This window comes from Schistocerca americana, chromosome 7 (genome assembly GCF_021461395.2).
Source record: "Schistocerca americana isolate TAMUIC-IGC-003095 chromosome 7, iqSchAmer2.1, whole genome shotgun sequence".
Taxonomy (NCBI): domain Eukaryota; kingdom Metazoa; phylum Arthropoda; class Insecta; order Orthoptera; family Acrididae; genus Schistocerca; species Schistocerca americana.
The window spans coordinates 295,126,360-295,145,584 of record NC_060125.1 but is presented as its reverse complement, the minus strand read 5'-3'; the positions used below and the strand labels follow the sequence as shown (position 1 = coordinate 295,145,584).

The window sequence follows — 19,225 nt, the reverse complement described above, 5'->3', positions numbered from 1 at the left end:
TGCAACTCAATGCTTTCTCTGTCTGGTGAATAGCAATCTACCCTTTTCACAATATTATCATTAAAACAAGCAGAATGCTTTACATTTTCAGTAAATCAGGTAAAGGCCAAAAGTGTTGCATCCACGGGAAGAACTTGAAACATTTTGCTCTTGGAGGGACTCTTCTTGGTATACAGTCGCTATAAAGAAACTTCCAGAGAAACAGTGATGACAGTACAATGGTGAAAAATAAAGCACAGAAGTATAGATAGAGAAATGCTAAGCTAAACATGTTTGGCTGTAAAAAGAAAAGCAACGTGTGGAGCCCCGAATGACTGCCATAATAGAACCTTATTAAATGATCTCTCACATGTACCAAACAAATTACGGTCAGAATGAGATTTTCACTCTGCAGCGGAGTGTGCGCTGATATGAAACTTCCTGGCAGATTAAAACTGTGTGCCCGACCGAGACTCGAACTCGGGACCTTTGCCTTTCGCGGGCAAGTGCTCTACCATCTGAGCTACCGAAGCACGACTCGCGCCCGGTCTCACAGCTTTACTTCTGCCAGTATCTCGCCTCCTACCTTCCAAACTTTACAGAAGCTCTCCTGCGAACCTTGCAGAGCTAGCACTCCTGAAAGAAAGGATAATGCGGAGACATGGCTTAGCCACAGCCTGGGGGATGTTTCCAGAATGAGATTTTCACTCTGCAGTGGAGTGTGCGCTGATATGAAACTTCCTGGCAGATTAAAACTGTGTGCCCGACCGAGACTCGAACTCGGGACCTTTGCCTTTCGCGGGCAAGTGCTCTACCATCTGAGCTACCGAAGCACGACTCACGCCCGGTCTCACAGCTTTACTTCTGCCAGTATCTCGTCTCCTACCTTCCAAACTTTACAGAAGCTCTCCTGCAAACCTTGCAGAACTAGCACTCCTGAAAGAAAGGATAATGCGGAGACATGGCTTAGCCACAGCCTGGGGGATGTTTCCAGAATGAGATTTTCACTCTGCAGCGGAGTGTGCGCTGATATGAAACTACGGTTGATAAACAGCTCAAATTTTCAAACCAGACCACAGCTCCAAGGTCAAGTGGAATCCCTATCACTTTCTTTGTAGCTGATATAGTTCCTGTTTTGACGTAATACCAGCAGATTCCTTGAACAAAAATGTGCCCAGTATTTGGAAGAAAGCACATATGATAACCCCTCAATAAGAAGTTTAGCAGAAGTACTTCATAAAACTTAACTATCATCCAGTATCCTTGACATCTATCTGTTTAATAATCTTAGAACATATCCTGAGCTCAAAAATGTAACGAGTTACACAAAAATGGCGGAATTATGTTGCACTTTAGACAACAAACGGCTATGTTTTAATAACTGTTATGACTGATTTCAGCCAAATTATGCCCTCTTTAGATTTAATCCTAAAGTACAGGACTTCTGCTGCCATTGGTGTCAGTTGGTGTGTAGAGTTACAAATGATGACAATGGCAGCAAAAGTAGTGCACTTCAGGATTACATCTGAAGATAGGCTAACTCAGTTGAAACAAGTAACTTTTTGAGTCATCAGTCTTCTGACTTGTTTGATGCAGCTCGCCACGAATTCCTCTTCATCTCAGAGTAGCACTTACAACCTACGTCCTCAATTATTTGTTGGATGTATTACAATCTCTGTCTTACTGTACATCTTTTGCCCTCTACAGGTCCCTCTAGTACCTTGGAAGTCATTCCCTGATGCCTTAACAGATCTCCTATCATCCTGTACCTTCTTCTTGTCAGTGTTTTCCACATGTTCCTTTCCTCTCTGATTCTGCACAGAACCATCTCATTCCTTGCCTTATCAGTCCACCTAATTTTCAACATTTGTCTGTAGCACCACATCTCAAATGTTCCAATTCACTTCTGTTCCAGTTTTCCAATAGTCCATATTTCACTACCACACAATGCTGTGCTCCAAATGCACAGGAACTTCTTCCTCAAATTAAGGCTTATGTTTCAATATTATTAAAAGCAAAGTTGCTACTCATCATATAGCGGAGATGCTGAGTCACAGAGAGGCACAACAAAAAGACACTCACAATTATAGCTTTTGGCCTTTAAGACATTCGTCAACAAGAGATGACACACACACACACACACACACACACACACACACACACACACACTGCAGTCTCAGGAAACTGCAACCACACTGCGAGGAGCAGCAGTACCAGTGCATGATGGGAGTGGTGACTGGGTAAGGAGAGGCTGGGCAGGGAGGAGGAGGGGTAGTATGGTGGGAGGTGGTGGACAGTGAAGTGCTGCAGGTTAGACAGAGGGCGGGGGAGAGGTAGGAAGGGGCGGAGGAGGGGGGGGGGGGTAGTGCAAAAGGAGAGAAATGAAAAGACTGGGTGTGATGATGGAATGACAGCCGTGTAGTGCTGGGATGGGAACAGGGAAGGGGCTGGATGGGTGAGGACAGTGACCAATGAAGGTTGAGGCCAGAAATGTAGGATGTATTGCAGGAAAAGTTCTCAACTGCGCAGTTCAGAAAAGCTGGTGTTGGTGGGAAGGATCCGTATGGCACAAGCTGTGAAGCAGTCATGGAAATGAAGGATATCATGTTTGGCAGCGTGTTCAGCAACAGGGTGGTCGACTTGTTACTTGGCCACAGTTTGTCGGTGGCCATTCATGTGGACAGACAGCTTGTTGGTTGTCATGCCTACATAGAAAGCAGCACAGTGGTTGCAGCTTAGCTTGTATATCACATGGCTGGTTTCACAGGTAGTCATGAGGTAAGGGATTTAGAAATGTCCATTCTTTTTCAACTATGCTGTCTACTGAGCTATTCCTTATTGGTGTATCCTCAGCATTAGAGAACTTCAGGCATATCTCGATATTCCTTAGTACTTCTATCTGAATCTATATAGGCTCCTGGGTACACCTTACAATCCAGTATCTGATTTTGGAATCCCTGCCTGACCATGATATAGTCTAACTGAAATATTCCCGTATCTCAAGCCTTTTCCAAGTATACATCCTCCTCTTGTGATTCTTGAACAGAGTATTCACTATTATTAGCCGAAATTAATTACAGAACTCAATTAGCCTTTCTCCTCCCTCATTCCTTGTTCAAGCCCATATTCTCCCGTAACTTTTTCTTCTACTCCTTCCCCTAGAACTGCATTCCCATCCCCCTATACGTACTGTATTCCCCTTTCAATATCATCATATATTTTCTCATCTCTTCACATTCAGCTTGCGACATCAGCATGAACACCTGAACTATTGTTGTTGGTGTTGATTTGTTGATGATTCTGGTAAGAGCATCCCAAACAACCCTATCACTGTACTGTTCACAGTAACACATTCTCTGCCCTACTTTCCTATTCATAATGAGTCCTACTCCCATTATACCATTTTCTGCTGCTGTTAATATTACCCTATACTCATCTGACCAGAAATCCTTGTCTTCTTTCCATTTCACTTCACTGAACCCTACTATATCTAGATTGAGCCTTTACATTTCTGTTTTCAGATTTTCTAGCTTCCCCACCACAGTCCAGCTTCTGACATTCCATGCCCCAACTCGTAAAACATTATCCTTTTACTCAATATTTTCCTCAATGTCATTTCCCCCTTGGCAGTCCCCTCCTGGAGATCCAAAAGGGGTACTATTATGAAACCTTTTGCCAATGGAGAGATCATCATGATACTTTTTCAATTACAGTCCATATGTCCTGTGGATACACTTTCTGTGTTTTTAATGCAGTGGTTTCCATTGCCCTCTGCATCCTCAATGCCACTGATCACTGCTGATTCTTCCACCTTTAGGGACAGTTTCCCCTCCCGAAGGGCAAGAGAGTGCCCTGAATCTCCGTCTGCTCCTCCGCCCTCTTTGACAAGGCTGTTGGCAGAATGCAGTTCAACCACCAATGGTGATTATTAATCAAAATTTAAGTGGTGGTGAGTTTCAAACCCTGTACTGGAAACGTTTTGATTACTAATCAACGATGCTACCCCTAGAACACATGTGCATCACAACCAGTCATTACAGTTAATTAAACATGATGTAGAATGATTTATTCATTAAGTAATGAGGTACCTTGAACGGCATGATGACCACTTCCTCATTTTCTTTAATAATAGTAACATATATTACAGTAAAAAGTGGGTCTTTGCTGCAGTTAAGGAATTAAATATTAAAAAGTATTTACTGTAAGTCAGGTATCACATCTGCAAACAGGTTCTACTGATATTGGTTGCATTTGCAGTTGTGTGTGTACTGCTCTGCTTCCAGATCTGCATAATATTTCAGAACGTCTTGAGTGCAACTGGTGCTTGATTGAAGTTAGCAATGATGCTTGATTAAGGTTCATAATTCTTTAGTGTTGCATGTGATGATCTCAAGTTTCGAAACTATTTCAGACACACAGTGAGTGTAACGCCTAGACTGGATAGCATATGCCTTACAGCTTAGATTCATGATGCTACCAACATGGAGACCATGATTTCATAATCCCCAATTTTTTATATACAGTGTGGACCAGAAAACAAAATCAAGTCAGTATGAGAATCATTCACAAATTATTACAGCAACAAAAATCAAAATACCGTCAACATTTCTACAAGTTGATTAGAGATAGACTTCCTATAATTCAGAGACCTTCAGTTCTTTGGTTCTGATATGATGGTATCCTCATCATCTGAATTTAAACCAAGTCCAAACTTCTGAAATTAGTAAAACATGTTAATTTATTTTGAAAATAAGTTTAATGTGGCTTTTCTCAAATGAAATGTCAATTTCAGTATGGTGTCTAGGCAATACATAGGATTACTGTGACGCTTTGGACGCAGCATTCTTAAACATAAATAACTTAATTAGAGATAGTGTCTGGGACTACACTTAAATAGGTTGGGCTCTAAAACTTGTAGTAAAAGTTTTGCAAATATATGTGACAATATGGGGAAACCAAAAGAGTCTTTGATCGCAAAGTTGTTTTTTCAATTCAGTAACTAGTTCCAATCATTATGATCATCAATCTGCCTCCTTAAACTTAGTAAAGGAAGCAAATAACATTTATAGCCATTACTGGCAAAGTCACACTGACAGTGTGCTAACAGCAGTGGAGAGATCTGAAGCTGATGATGATCATAACAATCAAAATATGTTATCGAATTGAATAAAACATATTTGTGATCAAAGACTGTTTTTGTTTCAACTTATTCTCAAACATTGGATCGTTTTTATCTTCAAGGTGACCATGTCACTCCACTGTGAACATGTGTGAAATTATTTTAAAACAGGAATGCTCAAGTTTTAAGTGAAAGGGGGTGAAAATTAAAAAGCACCTAGAAGAGCACTGAGAGTCTATAAATAAACTGTAGGGGCACAGTCAGGAAAAAAAGCATAATCAAAGACTGTGCACTACCATCGGGTTTGCCCCAAGATGTCATCAAGATGGCAGAAACCCCTATTTAGAGCAGGGGAGATAGTGTCAATCCCAACATGCGCAGAAGTGATATCAAAATGGTGTTTCACTTGATGCAACCATGAAACTCGATAGCAGTCAACAAATTAATTTTGGAGATGCCATTCCAGGTTCCATCATATTTCGTATAATAACTTGCTTGTTATGACAGTATTCATTTCAAGGCAACAGCACTTTGAAGATTTGTCACACACACTTCACTCTCAGTACAATTTGTTATAATTAAACATTAGTTGATGACACACTGGCAGTCAAAGCCTTCAGGAGATTCTAAGATGAACAATGCTGTTGCTGAAAGTTGTATGTGTTCACTGTGCTCAAATGGTTGGAGATATGGAGCGGAAGGTAGTAGGTTCCCATTCTGCGTCATTTTGACAACACTTCTGAATAAGCTGGGAGTGAAACTAACTTCTACCTAATACAAGCTTATACGATATGGTAACCACGACATCATTTACCACACATTAGGATACAAATAATACAAAAATATTTAATTGCAGAAATTACGTGAAACCACAAGAATTAGGGTTTTTTGGCAGAGAGAAACTAAACCCTTCAGTCCAGAAAATCTATTCCACATTTAATCCTAAACAGCCCAGAAATAACCTTTACTTCTGTTGCAACGAACTTGGGAACAATTCTGGACTATCACTTAGACTAGACTAGACTAAACTAAACAGACAAATGCAGTCTTTAAGAAGGGGTCAGCATCACCTCATTGACTGCTACAGCTTAAAAACAAACTTATAGAGTCACAAAAACCCCTCATTCTTAATTATAGTGGTACTATTATCCTCTGAATTTTACATGAGAGCTTACACTAGCTGGAACTAGTGGTGAATATTATTCTGAATGTAGCGCTCCTCCATCCAAATAATTATCACGGTTACACGCTGATAAACATACATATTATTATAACCTGTGTTTGCTCTATTGTCTTATCAAACACTGCACTCCCTCTCATTTACCTTCAACCCTCCTACTACTATCTGAGCAGCACAGCAGAAATATTTGTTCACAACAAAGTACAATCCTCGCTGTACCACTCCGTAACAATGCCTTGTTCCCTAAATCATTTCGGAACACTCTTCTTCAGAATTTCAGAGAAATCAAAAGCTATTCAAACTCCAAAAAACAACTAACAGTCAACTATAGCTATTTCTTCCATATACTTGCCTGCATCTCACTCTCAGCAACTCCCCCCCCCCCCCCCCCCCCCCACACACACAAAAGCATTTCAATCTTCTTCTCTTTCATTATCCCTTTCACTTCTGATAATACTAAACATGGCTTCAAATGTGTGAAACTACTCAAACAATGGAAAATCCAGGATGGAACGTAACAATAGTAGGAAAAGGATAGTTGCTACCCACAGACACACTTACACAACTCACACATACATGACTGCAGTCTCTGAGAAATGGAGCCAGACGGGGTGGCTAGGCTGTATGGAAGGGACTTCTTGGTATGGAATTGGTGGCAGCTCTCAAAGTGGAGGTACTGCTGGTTGTTGTTCCTGAACACCCAGAATCCCAAGCCCCTCACACGGACACCTTCATGATCTGCATCAAGGGTGAGGACACCCTAGCCACATTCCTCCAGAACCTCAACATATTCACCCCCATTTGCTTCATCTGGTCCTACTTAACCCATCAAGCCATCTTCCTTGATGTTGGCCTCCACCTCAAAGATGGCTATATCAGTACTTCTCTCCATATCAAACCTGCCAACTACCAGCATCTCCACTCTGACTGACTGCTGCCACCCATTCCATACCAAGAAGTCCCTTCCATACAGCCTAGCCACTTGTTGCCGTCACGTCTGTACTGACGAGAGGTCCCTCTCGAAATGTACCGAGGGTCTCATTGCGGTCTTTGCAGATCGTAATTACCCTCCAAATTTTGTAAAAAAAGGTCAAAGTCCCACCATCCAGCCACAGAGGAGCATTCCCCTCATGACTCAGTACCATCCAGGACTGGATCACCTGAATTACATTCTACACCAGTGTCTTGACTTCCTCTTCTCCCCGTGCTCTGAAATGTGAACTGTCCTACCCACTATTCTTCCCACCCCTCACACTGTGATATTCTGCTGCCCATCAAACCTACACAGTATCCTCGTCCATACCTACACAACCACTGCTCCCAACCCCTTGCCCCGGCTCATACCCATGTAATAGACCTGTCCCATACATCCTCCCGCCAATACCTACTCCAGTCCGATCACAAACATCACGTATCCCATCAAAGGCAGGGCTACCTGTGAAACCTGTTATCTGATCTAATCTACAAGCTAAGCTGCAACCAGTGTGCTGCATTCTACATGGTCATGACAACCAACAAGCTGTCTATCCGCATGAATGGCCACTGACAAATCGTGGCCAACAAACAACTGGACGACCCTGTTTCAATTAATGCTTAACAGCCTATGCCTTCTGGAGCCTTCCTACCTCCAACAGATTTTCGGAATTGTGCAGGTGGAAACTCTCCCTGCAATACAGCCTACATCCCTGTAATCTCCCTGGCCTCAACCTTCATTAGTCATTGTCCTTATCTAGCTATCCCCTTCCCTCTTCCCATTCCAGCACTACATAATCCTCATTCCACCAACAAACCCACCAGTCTTTTTACTTCTCTCCTTTCCCATTACCCCCTCTCTCTCCCCTGCCCTCCATCTAACCTCCCATCTACACCTAGCTGCCCTACTATCCACTTCATTGTTGCATGCTTCCAGCAGCACTTTACTGCCCCCACTCCCACCCCACTCTCCCTCCTAGCCCCAGCCTCCTCCTTACCCCCACCCGATTGCCTCTCCCATAACATGCTGCTGCCCCATTCTAATTTCATTAATTCACCACACAGTTGACTCCCGACACATTCTGCCTTGAGGCTGCTTTACTGCATAAATTTAATTGTAGTTGCCACAATGTCGCCCACTGCTGCTACCAATGTGCCACTCATAAATTTCATCTTATGATCTATAACTAGTAACAAACGAAAAACAAAAAAAATAAATAAATAAATAAATAAATAAATAAATAAAATAAAATAAATTGTCATCCAATAACAACAAGCAAACAACAAACAAATAAGTACCCACTTACTTATGACATAACAAAAAGTAACTGCCAAGCCAACAAAAAGAAATTCCATATCATACAGTAACATACAGCAACAAGTCCAATGCCAGATAGATTGGGAGAGTCATGCTACAAAAAAACTGTGTGACATTAATCTGAATGTTTTGTCTGAAAACTACTTTGAGGACATAATTTGAGAACCAACTTCAGAAGGAAACATGTTTGACCTTCTAGCTACAAACAGAAATGAACTTATCAAATATATTAACATAGAGGAAGCAATTAGTGATCTCAAGGCTGTGATAGCATGATAGCAACTATGGCTACAGGTATTATGAGGAATGATAAAGATAGGAATATATTTTTGCTTAGCGAGAGTGCCAGGATACAAACTGCAGAGTATATGGGTAGTCAACAAATATACTCAGTGCTGAGGACAAAGATGTGGAGCACAAATGGAAAAAAAAGTCAGAAGCATCACTCAATATGCCTTAAACAAGATCCAAGCAAGGTTCTAAGGGGCGGGAAAGATCCACTATTAATAGCAGTTTAGGAAACTGTTCCGTAAACACAGAGCTTCAGCACAGATTCAAGAGAAGTCCAAACCTTGCAGACAAACAAAAATTGAAAAAAGCGAAAATGAGTGCAAGGAGATTAATGAGAAAAGCGTTCAACGACTTTGACAGTAAAATTTTGTCAACCAAGCTGATTGGAAACTCTACAAGGTTTTGGTCTTATGTAAAATCAGTAAGTGGATCAAAATAATCTATTCAGCCACTCTGTGATCATAAATGTAATGGAAGATAACAGAGAGAAGGCCGAAATACTGAATTTGGTCTTCCAAAATTGTTTCACCGCAGAAAATCTTAATAAAGTCCCTATTTTCAATCATAGTACGAATGTCAAAATGACAGATATTGAGATAATCGATTGCAGAATAGAAAAGCAACTAAAATCTCTTAGTGGGTCTAGTGGAAAAGCACCAGGAGCATATGTGATACCTGTATGATTTTGCAAAGATTATGAAGAAGAACTTGCTCCCCTTCTAGCAGCAGTTTATCGTAGGTCACAGGAGCAACAAAGGGTACCTAGTGATAAAAAAAAAAAAAGAGCAGGTTTTTGAGAAGAGTTGTAGGACAGATGAACATAATTATAGGCCTATATCGTTTATGTCAATCTGTTGTAGAATTATGGAACATATTTTATGCTCAAGAATGATGACATTTTGAGGGAATGAAAAACTCTTCTATAAAAATCAACATCAGTTCTGCAAACAGAGATCTTGTGAAATTCAACACATTCTGTTCCTCCGCGATATCCAATGACGTTCAGGTTGACGCGTTCCTTGACTTCAGGAAGACATTTGACACCATCGCAAGCAGCCTGTCTATTGGGGGTGAAAAGAGCTCATAGAGAGTATCGGCCCAGATTTGTGACTGGATTCAGGATTTCCTTGCAGACAGAACTCAATATGCCGCTCTTAATGGAACAAAATATACAGGTGCAAAGGTAATTCCTGGAGTGCCCCAGGATTCATAAGAAGAATTTTAAGAAAATGTAACTCATCCACAAAAGAAGTGGGTTACAACGCCTATTCTTGAGTAATGAAAGAGAGAAGATCTGACAAAGAGCGGCGGGTTTCATCACAGGATAATTTAGCTGGTCGGAGAGCATTATACAAATGCTCACCAAAAACTCCAGAGGCAGATGCTACAAGAGAGGCATTGTTCATCACAGAGAGGTTTGCCACTGATATTTCGAGAGAATACCTTTCTGAAGAGTCAGACAACATGTTATTTCCTCCCATGTACATCTCATGAAATGATCACGATGAAAACCTTTGAGGACTTAAGAGTTAATACAGAGGATTACTGAAAATCTTCTTCCCATGCAAAAATTGCAAGTGGAAGAGGGAAGGAGGGATCAGTTAGAGGTAGTGGAGTACTCTGCACCATACACTGTCAGGTGGCTTGCGGAATACTGATGTTGATGTAGAGTGCCTCACTAACATCACTGACAACTTATAAACACAGACACACAACCCTACTGAGTGCCACCACAGATGACAAAATGACACATCCAAACGATGCATTCCACACATGTCACGCAAACATGACATCACGGAACACAACGTAGCTATGTCACTGGTCAAAGTAGACAGGTGATATTGCAAACTTCGGCTGACCCAGAAAGAAACAGAATTTAGTGCATTAGTTGAGAGAACTGAGCATGGTGTGAAAAATGTAGAAAAGTGGCCATTAAGATATTGAGGACAAGGAAATTTATCCAAGAAGACACCATGCATTCAGAAAGGACAGAGGGACTAGTAGTGGATATGCATGTCAACAGGCTCCTGTGATAACATCAATGAAATTCTAGGAGTGGAGCTCAGCACTTGCACAGGGACTGAAAATGGAGAATGGGGTGTCAGTACATATCGTTGGCTTATGGACACCTGGCTGAAAAGATGGATGGAGGTGTAGCTATTGGGGGAGGCCTAAACATACCGTTTTTTTCTGATAAAGTCTGGTGACTTGTGGCACAAATGAAGATAACTGAGGGGCTAAGTGTCCATCAGGCTGTAGTGGTTGAAGTATGCTCAGAGAGAACACCATTGGGAAAAAGAATAAAAAGAAAGGATAGTCGCAGAATATCACAAACAAATGTTGGGAATTATAAAAGTACTTAGCTGAAATGTAAAGTCAATGGTTAAAAACAGGACAAGGTGTTAACACACTGTGGTCAGAACTGAAGAAAATTACATTAAAATGTGAAGCAAAGGATGTTATACAAAATGTGAGCAGTCAGAATAATAAAAAGGAAGGTGAAGCTGTCAAAGGATACAGAAAAAGTAAGATATTTAACCAGAATTACTTGAGTATAACGAGTGGGGAAGTACAGCACGAGACAGAAGCAAATGGACAAGAGAGGAATTCTGTCAAGGTGTCCACATTTAATAACAGGAAAATACATATATCTGTAAAAGCAATAGGATCGAGGAAGGCAGCAGGGGTAGAGAGAATAATTGGAGAAATACTTTAAATTGGGGTTGGAACATTGTGCCTTTTCTAAGACTTCTATATGACATCAATATAAATAATGATGTCCTCTTGTGTGAATAGAAATAAGCAGTAGTAAGTCTATGTACAAGGGAAAAAGAAAACGTGGTGATAGAAAAAACTACAGATCAACTAGTCTCATGTATTACAATAAAATATTTGAAAAGATCACCAGTAAAAGTGTGAGAGAGTATTTGCAGGAAGAGGATGGGTTGTGCAGGAGTCAGCAAGAATTTAAAGCAGAGCTTTCATATGAGCCATGGCTAGCTTATTTTCAGAAGGATATCAGAAGTGACTGACAAGAGAGGATAACTTGACCATATAGCCATTGACCTATAAAAAGCTTTTGACAGAGTGAATCATAATGTATTGTAAACAAAACTGCAAGGACTGGGTCTTAATTAAAGAGTAGTATGTTGTATAACAGAATATCTACAGCACATACAATATTAGAAGTTGAGGGTGAGAGACTTCATATTAAAGGTAGCAGTGATAGAGAGAGGTGCATCATACAGCAGTAAAGTACTGTTTCTGATTTATGCCATGGACATTGGAGAAGGGGTAAATTCATCTAATATGAAATAATAGTTTACAAGGTTCTGAAGGGTTCAAGTAAGGATTTGATGTGCGCTTGTGTTTGTAACTATGCAGTTCTTGTACATTGAAATTTTTGTCAATTTTTTGAAAGTGTTTTTAGTTACATAGGACAGCGAGTTGCAGGTGTCATGGAGTTTGTTGAGAGATGTTATCAATACTACCTATTGTTACTTTTCACTATGTGTATTGGTGCTGTTTATTGGCATTTTGTGGTGCAATCTGTTTCTGGTTTTTTGTAGTGGTACTGTTCTTTCAAGCTGAGTTATACAGCTCAATTCAGTTGAAGTTCTGTTACTTTGCATGGCTTTTCTGTAGGTGACTAGTATGATTTCTTTCAAGATTTTTGTATTGGTATCAGTATTTCAAATTAAACATAAATGTTGTGTGCCTAGGGCCTCCCGTCGGGTAGACCGTTTGCCGGGTGCAAGTCTTTCGAGTGAGCTATATAGCTCAACTTCGGTTGTTGATACTGCATATTGCCAGATTTCATGAGTTTTTGCTAGGTGTGTAGTTAGATTTCTATTACGATTTGCATATTGGTACCAGTCTTTCAAGTTGAGCTATACAGCTCAACGCTGGTTGTCAATACTCCAATTTATTAGTTTTCACAATTATTGATTATGAGCATAGTGCGACTTCTTTTAGGATTTCTGTACTGACTTTTCACTGTATCATGTTTCTGCTGTTGCTGCATTGCACATATTTTATTACTCATGCAATTTTGTGGTGGTTGTGTTAGATTTAGTTTGTTCCCACACAAAACCCTGAGAGTCCTGCAGTAGTCCCATTAGTTTCAATATTTGTTATACGGAAGTTGTACAGTTTTGTACTTGATTGATGGTTAAATTTTTGTGCCATGGAAATGTTTATAAAATTAATGGATGCATCCTGAAATCAAGTTTGTGATGCAACTTGGGGTTTGGTATAACGTCAATGGTCAAAATCGATGGGTGATATCAGAGAGTCTGGTTTTCCCAAGGGATTTAGTAAGGTATCTGGGTGAAGATGCAGGGGAAGACATAGGGCCAAGACTGCTCACTGATTAAGTACACAAGGAAGGAAAGAGATCAGTGAAAACTAAAGAGTGAATGCAGTCGACTGTAGTGCAGGTAAATATTCTTACATTGGTAGAGGAGTAACAATCCAAGATATCCCCTGCCTCTTCCCTAAAAGCATCACTAAATTTAAATACCAAACACCAAAGTTTACAGACAACAAGAAAAGGGCACAATAAGTTTTATAGTATGTGATTATATACTAGTGTAATTATGTGATGTGAAACTATACTCACAAACAAAGCAACAGCCATATCTGCAAGCAAATATAAATTAGGCCTAGCTACTAACAATCTTTCCACATGGCACATTCCTTCCCCCAAGAGTCATATCATTTACACAATATATCTCTTACAAGGTGTTTATTTTCTGTATATGTGTAAAATCAGTTTCACCACTGCAGTCATGTCTCATAAGAACTGCACCACCAATGTTCACAAGCAGTTTCTTGGTGCAATTCGATCACCCTCTGAATTACTGAGTCGACTAAAAAAAAATACATCTCTCACTGTACTGTTATCCTTGTCAGGAATAAGATTAATATCTCCAACAGGGCAGCAATTTTCTGAAATCATTCAAAAATGAGGCCAACACTACTCACTTTTCTGTTCATCTCCCAACTCCCACAACATGATCACAGCACATGCTCCTTCTCAAACCATTTTTTAATGATCTATCCGATATACTTTGAGGACCTCTTGTATGATGCACATTACTAACACCCTATCCGCTGGTTGTGATGCACTCCATCACAGGGAGAGACATACGAGATAACTTACAGAATACGGCAGCTAAAGTGAAGCCACTGAATTCTGGCCTGACAATCCCTATGCAGGATATAGGCAGAAAACACGTTCTTGCTGGGCACATTCTGTAACACAGTAGCTATGGAAATAACAGTTGGTTTTCAATTCCTTTTCTTTAATGAGTGTGTAACACAGCTTTCGGCAAGTAGAAAAAATAAATTACACGCCCAACTGTAATTCTAGAATCATAAAAACGAAATTATACCTGTGATCTTGGTAGAAAACATACCAAATACAATTGGTGCTAATATGATATGGTGGAAACAAAAAAAATGAGAGAGTATTGTTAAGTACCATCTGACCATCTTTAGCCATCTTTTTTATGTCAGCAATGATCTTCTTTTCTTGCTGTTCCATCCGCGCTCTTTCTCGATCCAGATCTCTCATAGCTTTGTTCAGCGCACGCTGATTCTGCCTCAGCATTTCTTCCGGCGTCAGTTTCTTTCCAAATAGCCATTCTAATGGCATTGTAAATACCTGCGGGTAAGAAACGTCGAATGGTGCACAAATTAAAAACAAATATCAATTTTTGAAACGGAAACTGTCAAACTCCACGCAATTTGTGTCAAGGTAATAAATAACGGTATCCACTATAACTAGTAATGTTTTCCGACGGACTTGATTGCGTTTGTTTCTCTCCAAAGCGGTATTTTCCAACAATATTTCGTTATACTTAGCAACAACCATTACCTTCAGAAAATATTTACTACACAAACTCCACAGTTCACAACTCCAAACTCCTTGTCCTGCTGTCTATGACTAATGTCACAGGTGTTATTGCTACAAGTCGCATGTCATTTGCATCACACCCACACAAAATTCAATTTAAGAGTTGCATTTTCGATTCAGCACGCATAATAGTTTAAGAAAGAAATATGAATAGTTACAAGAGAGAGAGAAGAAATTAATCTTCCCGCTCATGATTTTAATGCAAGTGGATTAATTGACTGGTGGCTGTTGGCTAATATTACCGTAGCGCCAAAGATTTCAGGTCTACACGTCGTTTGAAAGTTTGGGAGGCATGGCTACAGGTGATGTTTGTGTTATTATTTATTAAATATTGTTACATAGTTTTAATGACATAGACTCAGCAGTGATAATTTAATGAGTAGCGACCGTGCAGCTGCTGTTGGTGGGAATGAGAAGTTGAGCGTTGTAGAGTTTTAGGTTATTCGCACGATCACTCTTCTGTACGGCATTCTTATTCACGAGCACCCCAACAACTAAAAACAGTTTTTACTGTTTACACTGTGGTGTATGTAGTGCAGGACAAATGCCCAAGTGTTCAGGTCGCTAAGGCACATTAAAAATCGCGATTTAGGAGCTTATTTTCCATACAAAACGAGAAATTAATCTATAAAATATGTGTATGGTTTATTTTTTGTTGTTGTAGTTTTTACTTCTTACGTTAAATTATACCTAATTCATTAACTAGGAAAGGTTTAACCAGTTGAGCATTTTTGCCATCCATTTGCACTTCCTTTACTGGTAAAGCAAGCTGGTAGCCATTTGTGCCACCCTCGCATGTATACATGTACCCACCAAGCAATATTTGGTAGTCGGCTGTTACACAAGCAAAGTGTAGTTCCAAGTATTGTATGAGCCAGTCAAAGCCTTCAGTCACTTGGCATACAACTAAACCTAAGTGATCCTTACACTTCATATTTCCATGACATGACTGATTCCAAGTTATACTGTGTGGTATGATGCACTTGTCGAATCAGAACAGCAATTAAGATGTCCACTCATTCATTGAGGTTTAGTTTTTCCACGGGTTCCCTAAATCACATTAATTACATACAACACTTGGTGGAAGAGGTAGATACACTGTAGCTGCACTTTAGCCCCTTTGTTGTCTCCAATATGAAGAGAAGGTTTTGTAATGGCTCCCAACACTAGTTTATCCTGTGCAGATGTCTTCATCTCTGCATCACTACTACAATCTACATTGATTTGAGCCTGCTTACTGAAGTTAAGCATTTATCTCCTTCTACAAGTTTGACTTCTCACACTTCCACCTCGTATCAAATTGATGGCTCCTTAATTACTCAGAATGTGTTCTATGAGCTCATCTCTTTTCATCAAGTTGTACCACAAGTTTTGTTCCTTCCCCATTTAGTTCCAAGTCTCTTCATTGGTTATCCAATCCCCACATCTAATCTATAGCAGGCACCTTGTAGCTCCACATTTCAAAAGCTCATAATTTACTTATTTGTCCTGTGACCATTCAGTACAGCAGTTTAGAACATGTCAGATACATTGCAAAAATAATATTTTTGTATGATACATAAAACAAATACGGAGTAGAATAGGGTTTAGATGAAGATATAGCAGGAAGTTGGCCATGGTGGAATCATACGAGCATTCACCTTAGCAACTAGGGAACTGTTTAGCATACACTTTTCAGTTCTGTGGAAGTCTAAAGTCAAGACAGAAATCTTCAGAAAAGATTTCATAAAACTTGACTTTATATAAGATGTTAGTTTATTAGTCATTTTGAGAGTCACTTTTCTTGCTACTGCTATTCTACATTGTATAACCTCTGTACTTTGGCCATTGTTAGTTAGTCTGCTACCCAAATAGAAACTCGTTTTCCTTTATCGTACAGACTGAAAAACATCAAGTAGGCCTATATGCTACAACCCTGTCTCATTTCCTTCTCAACTACAGGACCATTTCACCAAAAGTGAAACAAGACTTGATTGTTGTAAGCAAAATTTTTGCGGTACAGTTCAGAGTTGCCTACACTGCATAAAAACAAGTGTGGAACACTGTAATTTCTTTGTAGACGCAAACCAATGAATCTACTAATAAAAGAGCAAGATCTTTTACACAGTTTCAGAAAGACGCTTTTTTTCAGTGCATTGCTATTTTCTGTAATTTTCTTTTTAACCCTCTAACGGTAAGGTGAAGTTTCCTGACATCAATGGTAAGGTGGGGTTGGATCAGACCCCACCCTCCAAATGTCGATTTTTCTGGGTAAAATAAAAAATGAATAATGGGAAAAAGTTTTATTATTACTTAAACACACATAATATTTGTTATAACAAGTTTTTTTTAAATTTTTATACTCAATAAGTAAGAATATAAAGTACTTTGGAAAAAAATAGGAACTTGATTACAAAAAAATACCTTAATAGAAATATTCTATGTAAAAATCAATAGATTCAGTCATCAACTAGGATCTTGAGTGCTTTAGAAATTCTAAAGATAGGAACTAAATGAGAAACATCTTTTACTAATTGTAGAAAATAATTATAGTGTCAGCAGTTCCGAAATATAAAGTTCTCAATAATAAATGTCTTTGTACACATAATGTAATAGGAACAAATAATAAATGTTTAATGTTATCCTGGAAATGATCACATACAGCCCTGAAAATGCATATTTGGCACAATTTATCACATCTCAGTTTCTTTACAGCCAGGGCATATAATAACTTTATGCTCCCCACATATAGAACGATTACACTTAGGGGCCTACTACAAAAAGCATTCCCTTCCTATCTTTTGACCTGTCACAAAAATCACATCTTCTTTTCTTTACTGGCTGTGCTTGGGTAGGCTTGTCTAATTCAATCGGTTCTTTTTTCTAAAAGTTTTCCAATAGACGAATGGAGCTCACGGGGAAGGTGTGTTATTCAACCTCTATTCCATAAGAGGTTTTTTTCAAAGAGAGCGCAAAATTTTTGAGAAATGATATTCTCGCGTCATTTGAAAAGCTGTCCATTTTGCTATTGCTTTTGTAAATGATAAAACTATTTATAGCAGCGATGTCTAAAATAGCATAAAAGTACCGCATGGGCCATCTTCTCGATTTTCTTTTTGTGGTCCTGCTGTGGAAAAGCTTATCTAATACATCGACCCATCCTTTAGTTAGATTGTAGAACTCCACAATTTCAGGCGTATTTGATTTTTCATTTATCTCTCCAGAGAAGTGCATAGATGTTATCAGTAAAACTTTTTTATTTTTCTTTGGGGTAAATGACACCAAAGTTTTGTCGTCCTGTTACATAAATGTTGAAGAGCCTACTGGAGCGGAAAGCAGCGTTGATGGTGGTATTTGCAGTTTGTTCCTCCTCAATGTACCTACAAATGTGAGTTTCTTTTGGAGGAGGGTGTTAGTCACCTCCAGTGAGGAGAACCAATTGTCCGCTGTAATGGTTCTATTAGAATCCCTGATAGATTCCGTCAGGCGCAAAACATACTGGGCAGGTAAAGGCAAATCTCCAGGTCTCCCCTTTAATCTGTTGTCCTTGCCAGTGTATGGAATGCCAGGCAAAAAATAGAATGTCCTTGCGTCTCATAGTGGCATTATTTTCAACCCATATTTGTCGGGTTTTGATTGGATATACGTTTTGAATGGACAGGCAGCCCGAAAACTCAGCAGAGTCTCAACTACTGTGACATATTCTGATGGACTATAATTTTTTTCGCTGTTAGATTCAAACATATCCCACACTTCTCTGAAAGCCGCAAATTTGTTGTTTATTTTTCTGGCCTCTCTGGTGGCTTTATCATCGAAGTGGAGGTTTTCTAGAAGAAATGCAAACCTTTCTTTGCAGATAGTGCAACGGAATACCCGAGGTCCATAGGTTGCTGAGAACATCTCATCTACACTGAACATAGAATTTTTTAGCACACAACTCGTGAAGAGAAGGCCCATCGACCCTTTATTTCAACGCTCTCTGTTGGTGAATGAAACCACTGGACCGGATTGTCCTTTTGCCTAGATTTCTCGGTTTCAAGATTTGTGTACAAAACAATTTTTTCAATAATTTTCGAATCTATAAATAATAAAAATATTTCCAATTCACTAGTGACCCCCCCCCCCCCCCCCCCCTTGCTTCCCCACGTGGGCCAGGGAGATGGGTAATAATATTTGACGCTGGTATCCTAGAAAATTTTGAATGGATGGGTTTGTTGGTCCATATTGTCTCTAAGTCTTTACCTAGCTCAAAATTTCTCTCATCATCTACATCTGACTGAGAATTATCAAACTCGACTGCTCCTGCCGCACAGTGAAATACATCGTCCTCGTCATCAGTATTAGATAATACATCAGGCTCGGCCTCCATTTACTCCACATCGACCACCTTGTAGCGTCAATTCTCGTCCAGCAGGCACTCGCTGTTCCCAGTACCTGCACAATACTTAAGTGCTTTTATAAAATGCG

General features: G+C 39.6%; 2 protein-coding genes across 2 annotated transcripts in view; one reads left to right on the top strand and one right to left on the bottom strand.

Moving 5' to 3' along the window:
* Positions 1–14,853, bottom strand: part of LOC124621971 (charged multivesicular body protein 2a) — a 28,549-nt gene extending 13,696 nt beyond the window's left edge. Inside the window, exons 1-2 of the mRNA XM_047147505.1 lie at positions 14,741–14,853; positions 14,345–14,527 (exon numbers count right to left, since the gene is read on the bottom strand). Coding sequence (XP_047003461.1) covers positions 14,345–14,518 — 174 coding nt within the window. The 5' untranslated portion in view covers positions 14,519–14,527; positions 14,741–14,853. The remainder of the gene's footprint in view (positions 1–14,344; positions 14,528–14,740) is intronic.
* LOC124621970 (protein arginine N-methyltransferase 1) overlaps positions 14,842–19,225 on the top strand; it is a 99,859-nt gene continuing 95,475 nt past the window's right edge. Inside the window, exon 1 of the mRNA XM_047147504.1 lies at positions 14,842–15,081. Within this exon, the coding sequence (XP_047003460.1) occupies positions 15,072–15,081 (10 nt within the window). The 5' untranslated portion in view covers positions 14,842–15,071. The remainder of the gene's footprint in view (positions 15,082–19,225) is intronic.